We start from the raw sequence: 13,999 nt of genomic DNA on the forward strand, positions 1-13,999 counted from the left end.
CATCAGTTACACTGAGAGGTTTTAACTCGTACATATTTTACAGGGGCTACCGATCAAATCTGTGTGATCAGCAAGGTTTCTTGTGTTCCAGGAACAAGAAGAAATGTGACAAGGGTGGCAGAGACCTTCTGCCTGCCCCCCACCCCCCAGCCTTGCTTAGGCTTGGCTCACTGAAATTGCTCATTCGGACCCCCTCAGCCCCTCTGCACAGCGGCTTGAGGAAAATCCGGAAAATCCGGAAAATCCGAGGAAGCGCTTGGCAGCTTCACCACAGAGTCGCTCTCTTTCCCCTTCAGCTTACTAGAACACTCGAAATGCCATTCTGACTACAGAAGGATGTCCCCCGGGTCAGAGGCTGAACAGGACTAACTGATGTCTGTGAACAGTTCTGAGTTCCCAGGTGCACCAACAGAAGAAGAGGGAGCCAGCCTAGGAGGGACGAGGAGGGATGGGAAGGGGTGGGGCGGGTGACCAAGAAGACAGTAGGGAGCTGGGGCTCCTGGCACACACAGAGAGAGAAAGGCCCACAGCAGGAGATGAAACATGGATTTTCGGAATGCAAACGGCTAACTTTTTTCTTCACTACAAAGTTTGTGGTGTACCGGTCTTATATTTGTGCCATGAAAAAAACTGCTAGCCATTCTTAGGTCGGTTTTGAAATAATCCAGATTATTATGATAAATTAGGTCGATATATCAAAATGTTACATAGAGAGGTATCTAGAGGGGCAGAAGCTACAAACCCTTCTGGTCAGGTCCAAAGTAGCTAACTATGGGGCTCATTAGCACACCACAGTGCATGCTGGCCTCCGGGCTCACTTGGTACCTACGGTTCTCTCAGCCCCTCTCACTCCACCCCCCTCCCCAAACTTCTCCAGCCCATGGGCTTCCCTTCCTCAAGCTTCTCATTCCCAAATAATCCTGCCATTTCATCCATGCGCTTTCTTGGACCCCTTTCTTGCTGCTGCTGCTGCTGCTGCTGAGGAGGAGGAGTAGGAGAAAAAAGAGGAAGAAGAGAAGGATTATTCTTTTTCTCCTTTCCTTCTCCTTCTCCTCCTCCTTTTTCTTCCCCTGCCTATTCCTCATTTCTCTTCCCCCTCCCCATCCCTCTCATGACCCAGTTCACTCTGCTTTCTCTCCCTGCTCTTGACTCTTCCAGAGCCTTTGGCTGTATTCTTCCTCTTATCTACAATAAAAAACCTCCCCCCAGCCAGGCATGGTGGCACATTCCTGTAATCACAGCACTAAGGTAGGCAGAGGCAGGCAGATCTCTGTGAGTTCTAGGCTAGCCTGGTCCACAAAGCAAGTTCAGGTCAGCCAAGGCTACACAGAGAAACCCTGCCTCAAAAAACAAAAAACAAAACAAAAACCCTTCCCCTCAACCATACCTTGGAACAGTCACATCCTCACTTTATACACTACCCAGGATAAGATGTGAGTTTTTAAATGGCTTTTCTTCAGCAAAACTCTTCTCAAAAAACTATTCTCCTTATGAATATTATTCATCCTTGTCAGCTGGTGATATTGGGTATTTAGGACAAAGTAAGGAAAAATTGCCTTCCATATACTTTAGATACAAAATCTACCTAAAGAGTGGCTATGCCCTTAGTAGTGAGATATGGGAGATGTCAAGAATTTGGAATGTGACTGTGAGATATTGGGGTAAAGTAAGGCTGCCACACGAAATATAAGATGCCTGGTTAAACTTGAGTTTTGATAAACAATGAATAATGTATCATATAAATGTCTCAAATACACAAATTCTAGTTACGCTGGAGCTACTGTTTTATCTGTAAAATTTTGCATCTTTAGGATAGAGGAGTGCTAGGATATCTTAGTAATAAAAACATTTAAATTTAAATATCATGGGTTATATGACTTGATGTAGTGAGATGATAAGTTTAATGAGACTGAGTTTTTGAGGTAGTGTATTTATAAGCAGGCTTAGGGACTGCTACTATTCGAATTGATAACATGGTAGTTTTGTTCTATGAAACAGTCTGAACATTCTTCAACACAAACACTCGCTATGAGATCTTCAAAGAGTTCCCAACACCAAATTTTCACTGTCTAAAAACCTAGCTGTTCCTGGGACTGGAAGAATGGCTCAGCTGCTCTTTCAGAGGACCTGGGTTCCATTCCCTAGTACTCATAGGGCACCTCCCAACCATCTGTTTCTTCAGTTCCAGGGACCAGCAACAATCGTGGTGTAGGCAAAACACCCAGACACATAAAATTAATTTAAATGTTTAAAAAGTAGCCAATTTACTGCCTTGCTAAAGGAAATTGCTTTAAAGGACCTTTAAGCTTTTGGGGGGAAAAAAATCAGTCCATTGGGCAGGCAAGAGAGTCGCTCCCTATCCTTTCTTGCCACCAGTAGAGTCAGAAGAATAAACACAGTCTGAGGACCTCTACCCAAGAAGGCCACAGTTCTCAACTAAGCCAGCCAAACTATACTAAGCAGAAGGCTTTGCCTCGCTTTTCCACTGCCTGGCATTCACAGCCACACTCTTCAGCTGTTTCCAAGAAGGATCCAAGTCCTCCACCGAGGCGAAGAGAAACAATAGGAAACAGTTGTCGATTCTCAAAAAAAAAAAAAAAAAAACGTTATTACAAATGTGCTTAATAAAATACATGTAATGGAAGCCTGCTTAATAAAGTTGTAGCTTAGAGTGAGATGTGAGGAAGCTGTTTCATTTTTTTTTTAAAGCTGAATTTATTGCTTTGGTTTATTGGCTTATGTTCTCAGAACTTAATTCAGTCTCTAGATAATTTGCCCTGAAAGAAAGCAGGTGGGTCAGCTGTGGAGCGCTATAGCAGTTTAATGAGTCATGATGCAGGTCTGAGCCAACCTTGAATCACCCCCTCCTCAAAACCAAACAAAAACTGCAACTAAAAAATTCAAACAACTCCTAGCTTCATCAGCATTACTTTTCTATAAATATAAGCAACGTTTTCTATATAATCCTGCAATGAACCCTATTTTCAGACTTTCCACATTTCTCCTGACAGGCCACCTGCTCTGCCTTATCGCCCCTATTTTTGGGGAAGGGTAGAGGCTTGTCTTAAATGCTTTTCTCCAGGAAAACTACCCAGACAAAAGCCACATAATGAAGGATTTCTTCTGTCTCACAGCTCAAGGTCCACCGTGGCAGGGAAAGTCAAGGCAGCAGGTGCTTGAAACAACTGGCCACTGACTTCGCTCAGCTAGCTTCCCCTTTGGTATGCAAACCCGGGGACTAGTGTCACTCACCTTTGGGGTGGCTCCTCCTACTTCAGTAAACTCAACACATATAATTCCTCATCGGCAAGACAAGAGGCTCACCTAATCATGAGGGCTTGTCTCTTAGATTACAGGCCCTGTCAAGCTGACCGTAAACACCACCATCAGAGGGCTGCTGAGCTCCCTGGAGGCATGCTGCTTCCCCGTTTGGGGAACTGGAGGTGAAAGGTGAAGGATGGAATGGAAGGAAGGCCAGTCTCAGCATCTTTGGTGGATGCTTAGGAATAAAAGTCAACCAGGATTCCGGAGAAAGTGAGGACAAATTGGTCATCCTACAGAAAAAAGAAATCTGGAGTGAAAAGTACAAAGAAGTAACTAGAAAATGGTTGTAAATGATGTTCTTTTATCAGAGAAGATGTTAAAATATTAATAACGTTTCTATTACTAAGCTATTGGTTTTACAAAACAGAAATCCACTTGAGAGTGTTTACATGGACGACTGCCAAATACAACGCACACAGGACGAATCGTGTAGTTTGGCAGTCAGAAATATTAATATATTGGGAACAAAACATCAGCCTCCACACACACACACACACCTCTGCCTGCGTGAAACTCTTCTACATGAAATTCAGAAAAATCCACCTCAAGCCACAAGCCATTTCCTGGAAGCCTAATTCCTTTCAATAAGGCACTAAATCATTTTATTGCAAACACCACATGCTTTCTCATTGCTGCGAGTGCTATTTTACCTTCATATTTTCAAAGTTCCATTGTAAACAAAATGATCCTTTGCGATTTTTCTTAATATTCCACCTAATTTATTGCTTTCTAGAATTTCTATCATTACAGGGCCTCTTTTCATCACCCCAGCCCCCTGAAAAAACTAATCTATTCCCCAACTGCCTATCAGAGACCAGAGTGCTGACAGTTATACCATGTCACAGCGGGACTGGTGTGCTCATTGCATTCTGAAAAGGACCCTGGCCCCAACCTGTCTAAGCCAAAATGCCCTGCTCATCTCAACCCAGGCCACTGGAGCAGCTTCCCGTGAAATAAGGAGGAGGATACAGAAGGCCCCACCTACACACTTGAGCTACCATGCTCACACAGAGCCACCAACACAAAGACGATTCTAGTCCCGAGTGTCTCAACCTTCCCAACACTGTGACCCTTTAATACAATTCTTCACATTGTGGTGAGGCCCAACCATAACATTATTTTTGTTGCTACTTCATAACTGTAATTTTGCTACTGTTATGAATCATAATGTTTTCTCCTGTGCACTTTAAGAAGTCATTTGACAGTAAATGTTCTTCATGATATTAAAATAGTTTGGCAAGTAGAAAAACTAAAGATGTAAAGGGCGATTTCTTGCCCCTGTGTCTCTCATCTTTATTTAATAGCAGCTTGCCCAAAGTAATAGTTCAGTGTGTAAGGATTTAAAACATTGCATCTTTGGATACTGTTTTCAAAAGCCAGGATGAGGGAGACTTCCTCATCCCTAATTACTGAGCAGCACTACATAGCGACCTTCAGCCTACATTCAGACCTGCTCTGAAGACTATACAGGACCACAGCACCACAGCAAAGGCTGCGTTGGTAAAAAGTCTTGGCTTCATTACAAGCTTTCCTCAGTAGCGTCCCATGTGGAACCAGAAGTACACTCCATCCTTCTGATGGGGGCACAGTCTCTCACTTCCTTGGTATTCAGGCAAAATTTTCTTGTCCAGTTCTATTGAGCAGACTATACGAGGAATGATCTTCTTTCTAGTGTAGCGTTTAAATGTCTCCTGGAGTCTTTTTCTAGATGTAATCGGTGTCTGGAACCTACATTACACCCCAACAATTACTTCCTTCTCATTGCTACAATGCAAGTCAAGAAATTCAGATTTCGATGGCCCAAACAAGACTGGTTTGTTGTTGTTGTTTTGGTTTAGTTTGGTTTGTTGGTTTGTTTTAACCTGAAAACAGCAATTTTAAAAAAGCAAGTCACTAATATTTCCTAATAAAACATGGATTCATATATGAGGACTACAGTAACAGCTAGTCACTATTTCCTTCTGACTTTAACTTTGAAGATAACATAGCTCACCCCCTTTCTTCTTATCTCTGTGGGCTTTGGCAGGCTACTTAACTGTTCTGAGGCAAAAGTTGTCATCTGCAACACATAGATTTCAGTTAAGTTGTGATTAGTTTGTGAGAAGCCTAAGAGCATGTCACGAATTATGCTTGATATTGACTCCAAAATGTGACAACAGAAAAGTTTTAAGGGTAGCAATTTCTATTAAAGGGAAAAACAATACCCTTGCATTGGAATCCTTAATTACAAAGCAATGGCATGGTTATGTTTGGTCTGTTTGTCTTGGGTGGTAGTTATAGGAGATCATGGAAGAATGTAAAAAGTAACAATTTCCCAGGTGTCTACCAGAGCCACTACAAATGACACATGCTCATAAATTGCAGCCTTATTATTGAAAAAAATCACACAATGTATCACTACCTCATTTGAACAGAACACTTTTATATCCTGCTTTCTTATTTATTTGTCTAATATTTAACTAAACATTATATTTATGTCCCCACACATTAGAGTTAGTTAAATCTATGGATATGGTTTGCAGTAGTGAGTCAACATAATTTTATAAATCCATCATTTTTCACTATGTATAAAACTGAATAAATACAGAATAACTCCCCCAAATGATGACACAGTACCCAGAGAACCATTCTAAATAGAGGGGAAAAGAAAAGAGAGTAGTTCCTACCTAGAAAGCTTCAAATTTAGGGTCTCTGTGTGGGAAAAGAGTTGGCAGTCCATTCCTATTTTATACCAAAACAACAACAACAACAACCACCCCAATTTTTGAAGCAGGGGGGTGAATATGTCTCAGACAAACTCACCACAGTGTCTGCTTGGCCCGTTGCCTTGAAAACAAAGATGCAGAACAATCACGGTGAACAAGGCCTGGCCGAGCAGCTCGCAGAGGCCAAAGGTGAGTTCACAGCGGTGGTGTACAGGCTCGCAGAGTTTAGAGGGTTAGGAAAGTAACATATAGGAGAAGGGGAAGTGTTAGTTTTGAGGTTTCTCCTTGGAGAAGGAAAAGACCAAACCCATGTGTTTCATCTACTCAAGCTCCGGTTGACGTTTATAAGAGCTGTCATTTAAGAAAATAGGACCAAGGGATACTTAAATCTAAAGCAGAGCCAATTACAGTACCCTTCTTTCCCTTCCCTTCAACCACTTGAAAAAGAACAAAATACAGACTGCCGGCCCTTGCTCGACAGCTTTCTCAGAAAGTGGACTTCAGAGCAGCTGGCTAGTAGATACCAGAATTTCTGAATTCCAGAGATGACGAGCATTCCCATTTCGTCACCATCGCTAAGCAACTCGAAACTTCACGGAACAATGAACTCTCAGCATCGCCGGAGACCTGCCTGCACCCGCAAACTTTACTTCACCTCCTCAAGAAGGTAGGCTGAGCAATAAAACAGGCACCTGCTTATCCTACAGAAAAGGCAGACACCAATCTTTAAAAGACGTCAAAGAGAAACTACATTTCCCAGCATGGACCGCGACCCCGGGAGTGGTGGTGCATGCCGGGACGTGGAGTCTCTCAGTCTGAACCGCCTAGGGAAGTTTACCGTCTGGGCCCAACTGCCTCTCTACACTCTAGAGTGTTTCAAAACTAAGCTAGACATTGATAGAACCTTGTCGGCGGGTCTTTTTCATTCACATCAAGATATTTCCGTTGCATACTAGCCGCAAACAGCTTCCGTTTCCGGTTGGCCAATTGCCTTGGAAACAAGGATGCAAAACAATTTAGGTGAGTATGGTTGGGCTGAGCAGCTCGCAGATCCCCGACGGTGAGTTCACGGCGGTGGTGTACAGGCTCATCCGCGACTCCCGCTACTCCGAGGCGGCGCAGCTGCTGGGCGCAGAGCTGCAGAGGAGCCCCCGGAGCCGCGCCGGGCTGTCGCTGCTGGCCTACTGCTACTACCGCCTGCAGGAATTCGAGCTCGCTGCGGAGTGCTATGAGCAGCTGAGTCAGATGCACCCCGAGCTCGAGCAGTACCGCCTGTACCAGGCCCAGGCGCTGTACAAGGCCTGCCTGTATCCAGAGGCCACCCGGGTCGCCTTCCTCCTGGACAACCCGACCTATCAGACTCGCGTCCTTCGCCTACAGGCGGCTATCAAGTACAGCGAGGGGGACCTGCCAGGAGCCAGGAGCCTGGTGGAGCAGCTGCTGAGTGGGGAAGGTGTGGAAGACAGTGGAGGGGAGAATGATTATGATGGTCAGATCAACCTGGGTTGTCTGCTCTACAAGGAGGGTCACTATGAAGATGCCTGTGCGAAGTTCTTAGCGGCCCTACAGGCTTCTGGCTACCAGCCTGACCTTTCCTACAACTTGGCTTTGGCCTATTACAGCAGTCGACAGTATGCTCCTGCTCTGAAATATATCGCTGACATTATTGAGAGAGGCATCCGTCAACACCCAGAGCTAGGTGTGGGCATGACCACCGAAGGCATTGATGTTCGCAGTGTTGGCAACACTGTGGTCCTCCACCAGACTGCTCTGGTTGAAGCCTTCAACCTCAAGGCAGCCATAGAGTACCAGCTCAGAAACTATGAGGCGGCCCAGGAAGCCCTCACTGACATGCCACCCAGGGCAGAGGAAGAGTTGGACCCCGTGACCCTGCACAACCAGGCCCTGATGAACATGGATGCCAGGCCTACAGAGGGGTTTGAAAAGCTCCAGTTTCTGCTCCAGCAGAACCCCTTCCCCCCAGAGACCTTTGGCAACCTGCTGCTGCTGTACTGCAAATATGAATATTTTGACCTGGCCGCTGATGTCCTAGCAGAAAATGCCCACTTGACCTACAAGTTCCTCACACCCTACCTCTATGACTTCTTGGATGCCATGATCACTTGCCAGACAGCTCCTGAAGAGGCTTTCGTTAAACTTGATGGGCTGGCTGGCATGCTGACTGAGCAGCTCCGGAGACTCACCATACAAGTACAAGATGCAAGACATAACAGAGATGATGAATCTGCCAAAAAGGCTGTGAATGAATATGATGAAACTCTTGAGAAGTATATCCCTGTCCTGATGGCCCAGGCGAAAATCTACTGGAATCTTGAAAATTATCCAATGGTGGAGAAGATCTTCCGCAAATCTGTGGAATTCTGCAATGACCACGATGTGTGGAAGCTGAATGTGGCCCATGTTCTCTTCATGCAGGAAAACAAATACAAAGAGGCCATTGGCTTCTATGAGCCCATTGTCAAGAAGAATTACGATAACATCCTGAGTGTCAGCGCCATTGTGCTAGCCAACCTCTGTGTTTCCTATATTATGACAAGTCAGAATGAGGAGGCCGAGGAGCTGATGAGGAAGATTGAAAAGGAGGAAGAACAGCTGTCCTATGATGACCCAGACAAGAAAATCTACCACCTCTGCATTGTGAATTTGGTGATAGGAACCCTTTACTGTGCCAAAGGCAACTATGACTTTGGCATCTCTCGGGTCATCAAAAGCCTGGAGCCTTACCATAAAAAGCTAGGAACTGATACGTGGTATTATGCCAAAAGATGCTTCCTGTCCTTACTAGAAAACATGTCAAAGCATACAATCATGCTGAGGGACAGTGTTATTCAAGAATGTGTCCAGTTCCTAGAGCAATGTGAACTTTATGGTAGGAGCATCCCTGCTGTTCTAGAGCAGCCCTTGGAGGAGGAGAGACTACACACTGGGAAGAACACGGTCACGTACGAGTCAAGAAAATTAAGGGCTCTGATCTATGAGATCATTGGATGGAATATGTAATTGTGGCTGGCAATGACATTTATCATGGTGACTTTATGTGTAAATTTTCAGGTGTCCTCTAGCTTTTGCTATTTGTATTTACTACTTGTGAGACTTTGTACACTTTATTATAAAAAAAAAAAAAACGACCTATTAGATATAACCTGCACTTTTAGATTACCTGCCAAATGAGATTTCATAAGAACTTAGGCCCCAGAAGGTACTGTGAAAATTTCAAAACCGAGAACGATATGTCTATCTATCATGTTTCCTCCATCTCCTTGGTTTTGCTGTATCTTGGACAGCCTTTGTACTTACATTATTCGGGGACCAGACACTAAGTTCAGAACTTAGTAGTTCATATGTCTTTTAGTAATCACTCCAAGGATTATTTCCTCTTTGCACAACTCCCTAGAGTTTATATTTATATACATATATATATATATATATACACACACACACATACATAAAGAATTTAGAGTATTTGAGTTTTCCAATATAGATATAATGTTTTGTCCAGATTAAATTAGGTAATAAATGGTTTTGCTAGTGTTCAAGATTGAGTAGATTCACTTAGCAAACTACAACACTAATAAATACTACAAATAAATCATGATAAAAGAAAAGTCCTGTGGTGTCTAGTTCCATGAGTTAATGGTTTGAATTTATGACCAAGTCCTACTGTTTTATTTTTTTTTTTTCAAATACTTTGTTTTAATTTATCTCTAACTAGGACCAGTGGTAACCAAAGAACTCAGGTTGTTTTTTTGTTTGTTTGTTTGTTTTAATTCCCTTATACAATACCTCCTGAATGCCGTTTCTCCTCCCTCCCCCCTCCCAGTCTTCCCCACAACTTCCCCTGACCCCAGATCCACTCCTCATCCATTTCCCTTCAGAAAAGAGCAGGTCTCCCGGGGACATCACCCAAATATGGCCTAACAAGCTACAAGAAAACTAGGCACAGACCCTCACATCAGGGCTGGGGGAGGCAACACAGTGTGAGGGAAAGGGCCCCAATACTCACTCTGTAGGCCAGGCCAGCCTTGAACTCAGAGATCCGCCTGCCTCCCCAAGCGCCGGGATTACAGGCATGTACCATCACACCTGGCTTACTTTCCTTGTTTTAGTGACTCGGGTACAGAAAATTTTAGTTCATTGTCATTACCCTGTCCAAAATAACTCATTTCCACAGTTGATGAAAAAGTCAGTCCTAGAATGTAAGCTCATAGAGTCATTGTTTGTTTCAATCCATGACTTCCAGTAGTTTTTCTGGCTTCCCACTGAGATCCTTGCTCATTCTAATCACTTTATTATTTCCTGAATCCTACAAAAACAAAAACAAAAAAAAAAAAAACAGCCCTTCATCCCTGTCTCTCCATAAAATTGACCTGGTTTTATCAGGTTCAACCATATATAATTGCTGATTTTTAATTTACCTACAAATTCAGCAGTTTCTGAGGTTCAACCAAATCACTTTCTGCTGGCAGACAAAAAGCCCCTGCCGCCACGTGAAGATGACTTTCCCCACGTAGTTATGGCCTGGAGGTTCAGCATAGTGCCTCCACTGTGAACTGCTGTTTGGGATTAAAGCGTTTGTAGTAATGGCCTGAGCTGCTATCATTTGGCAGTGTTAGTTTGAGTCCGCACCAGAGGAGAGTCAGTGGTTAGTGGCCTCTCAAGATGGCACCCCACAGCACATTCTGTCTCAAAAAGGTTCCTTGATAACTTCTGCTGGGCCAGAAGCTCTGGCCCCTCTCACTCTCCACAGCCCCTTAAGAACTGGAAAGTAAATGAACTGCAATCTTATTTTTCAACAATCAACATTAAGTTTCTTCTCTATTTCCTCTTTAAAAAAAAAAAGAAAGAAAGAAAGTAATGTTAACCACTAAAAAGCAAATGCTTTCCAGATTCCCTTTTGCAAATAGGCCAGACTTTATTTGGCCAGCTTATTTTCCCAGGTGCTATTTGTGGTTTGTGTGTGTGAGTGGCTTAATTTTCAGAATGTAAAAAGCTTTTCAGAAGAAGCCTTTTACCCTTTGCAGCTGGGCAGTTAGGATTTCCTGGTCAGTAATGCAGTCTGGAAATTCTGCCCGCTCTACCTCTGCCTGAAGGAAACAGGGAAACTGCCTCCTTCCCTATCCTAACTCTCCAGAGAAGGGTTAGGGGTTTCAGTGACAGCAAATTCTCAGTAGCCTGGAGCTGAGGCCTGCTGAAGTGGCATTCTGGAGTATTTGCTGTATTTTATTTTCAGCATATATATATTCAGAGAAATTTTACATTTATTTAGTGTTTCATGTGAGTACAAGTGTGCATGTGCCATGGTGCTTGTACGGCATCAAGACACTTGCTACATTCTAGAAGGACTTTACAGTGGCAGCCCCTCCCATCGTGTGTGTGTGTGTGTGTGTGTGTGTGTGTGTGTTTTGTTTTTTTGACTGACATTCTCTACTGCTGGCACAAAGCACTGTGCCATGATCCTTCCACACACAGGGTAATACTAAAAACACTTTTCCTGACAAAGAGGAATGAATCCCGAATCTTTCTGAACCTTTACCCCTTTAAGACTTTGTAAGACTGACGGAGTCTATTTCAAAGGGCTCGAACGTAAACCCTGTACCTCATGAGAGTAGGCAGCTGTGGATCTCCAAATACAGAGTTCCAGTATGCTGCCAGAACTTTAAGGTGAAAGCTCCGACTATGGGAGCCACAACAGCCCAGTCACCCATACTACACCAGTCCAATAAACCAAGAGCAGTGAAGGGCAGAAAGAGAATGAATTGGCATGTCCAAGCTAGGAAGAACAAGTAAAGGAACTTGTGGCCCCAAGTTCATCCTCACGGGGATAACAAGATGAGATTTTAATGAAGGAGAGGCTTGGAGCCGGTGGTCTCGTGGGTCGTTTTCTGGGTTCTGATCCTACAAAGGGTCTGGAGAGGATGTCCTAGTCATCAGCAAAGGGGAGTAATCAGACTCCAACAGGATCACCCCTCCAAGGACCCTGTTCGCCAGCACCATGGCGGGTCTCCTCAGAGGTGGCGTAACCTGCAGAACTTGTTCATCAGGGATAGGTTCAGAACCTTGTCAAAAACTTGTTTCTCTATCTTGAAATCCAAGGAAACTTCAGGTGACTAGAAAAGAATGTTAGAGAGCCAGGGGCAGGCAGGGTTGGTGGTAGTGGTGAGCAGGGTAGCATACACCTCTACTAACAGCACTCAGAAGGAGGCATGCAGATCTCTGGGGAGCTAAAGCCAGCTAGGGTTGGGGTTCAGAGTCCCTCACTGTTACTGGGTCCTCTAGAAGAGCAACTACTGAAGAGATGTTATTGGCAAGGTTTATGTGAAGTCACAAGAAAGTTTTAAAAGTTCTGTAAACAATGACTGGTTTTAGAAATGTTTTATTTGTTCCCAGCACATCTTAAAAAATTACACATGGGCACTTTTGTTTTAAAACAACACAGTCTAAGAAAAACCAGTAAAAGGGAATTCTGAACACACACTGACAGTGTGGGATACGGACTATGCGTTGAGCCCTTGTGGAAAGGAGCAGCGTGGCTCGGGCTGAACTTGGCAAGCCGACCAGGGCCTCTCAGGGGTGTCGCCCTCCCACAGCATACCCACGTTTAGACGGTAAGCGTAAAGGGAAGGACTGTTTCCTATGCAGTCGTTACAGCGGTATAATGGCTTACATACACAGTTTACCCACAGGTAGTTCCCAAAAGATTACTACAGTACTGGCAGAAACATCACCCGCCATGGAGGAAGACTCAGGATATTATTCAAGTCAAGTTGGATCACAGCAAAGTATTTCACAGACTTAGCAAAAAAAAAAAAAAAAAAGAAAAGCCGTTGAGAACACCCCCACTTCTCACAGAAGTTTTTTCTGCCCAGGAACAAAATACTCATGATTCCGAAGGCACCATCACACACGGAGAAGACGACACAGGGCAACGACTAGAAAGCCTGCTTCCGGGCTCCACTCCTCAGGAAGCTGTGTGAGCAGAGAGCGGTGTCTCGAGGTCTGCCGAGCCACATCTCAGGGCGACTGGACTGGAACAGGAGGAATGAAATGGAGACACAAGTCCCACAGAGTGGTTAGATGTTTGAGTCCAGGTCCAGCATGTAACTAATCGATACAGATAACCCAAACCAACATCGGACAGTGTTTCTACATACAACCACCAAAGTCTGATGTGACACTGAATTGCTAAATCATCTTTGTCTTTACAGACGGACCCTCTCTCATTTTAAACTGTTTCGTGAAAAAAGAAACATCCCAAAAAGGCACTGTGAGCTTTTAGGGGATATCGTCTACGTCATCACTCGGGAAATACCTATCTATAAGAACCACCCTGATGCAGGCGTCGCAGGGCCTCCATGGACAGCGCGCAGATAAAGTGTCTCACAGGATGCATGCGCGGCCGGCTGCCTTCCAATCGGCATGCGTAGCCGAGCAAAATATGGTCAAGATTTCTTTTTCCTATTTGCTTGCTCTCAGGAAGTAAGCCGCTAGTATCTTAAAAAAATATATTCAAACAATGCATTACTTATTCCTGCTTTAAAAACAAAACACCAGCACCCTTTGGGGGGAGTCTTTAGATGTGCACAGAACTAGAGGCTCTTCTGTGGGGGTTCTTTGGCTCAGGTATGGCATCCGTTGGTGACCTTTACCCTGCATTAAGGAGCTGTCTGCACTTTGGAGAGTGAGCGAATGCCCGCTGTGACCTGCCAGGCTTGGACAAGAATGCTCCCGCATCACAGACTCAACATCACCCAGGAGTTTAACCTCAGTCTAAAAACGGCCCGAGACTGATGTAACCCAGCTTATGATCTACTCTGCTATACAGCCAAAGTGAGTTAGCCAGTGAGGTTGTCTTGATAGTGCTATATTAGCAGACTTATAAAAATTATCTTCTACCTTCAAATTCATGGAGATACAGAATAAAAAAGTAAAACTGAAAACATATGCAAAGG

The 13,999-nt window shown here is 44.2% G+C and overlaps 2 protein-coding genes across 2 annotated transcripts in view; one reads left to right on the plus strand and one right to left on the minus strand.

The window, feature by feature from the left end:
- The first annotated feature begins 6,268 nt into the window (after positions 1-6,268).
- On the plus strand, positions 6,269-9,655 carry LOC132655934 (intraflagellar transport protein 70B). The gene has a single exon (XM_060390426.1). It carries the CDS (start codon positions 7,056-7,058, stop codon positions 9,048-9,050), a length of 1,995 nt encoding a protein of 664 aa, XP_060246409.1. The 5' UTR covers positions 6,269-7,055; the 3' UTR covers positions 9,051-9,655.
- A 2,752-nt stretch (positions 9,656-12,407) lies between these two features.
- Agps (alkylglycerone phosphate synthase) overlaps positions 12,408-13,999 on the minus strand; it is a 93,131-nt gene continuing 91,539 nt past the window's right edge. The window contains exon 21 of the transcript XR_009593900.1: positions 12,408-13,075. The gene's annotated coding sequence lies outside the window, so the exon portion shown is untranslated. The remainder of the gene's footprint in view (positions 13,076-13,999) is intronic.

The sequence above is a fragment of the Meriones unguiculatus genome, chromosome 8 (genome assembly GCF_030254825.1).
Source record: "Meriones unguiculatus strain TT.TT164.6M chromosome 8, Bangor_MerUng_6.1, whole genome shotgun sequence".
In the NCBI taxonomy this organism is placed as follows: Eukaryota; Metazoa; Chordata; class Mammalia; order Rodentia; family Muridae; genus Meriones; species Meriones unguiculatus.

Excerpts from the sequence above, each read along its gene's own strand:
- LOC132655934 (XM_060390426.1), top strand. The coding sequence starts at position 7,056 with ATGGTTGGGCTGAGCAGCTCGCAGATCCCCGACGGTGAGTTCACGGCG.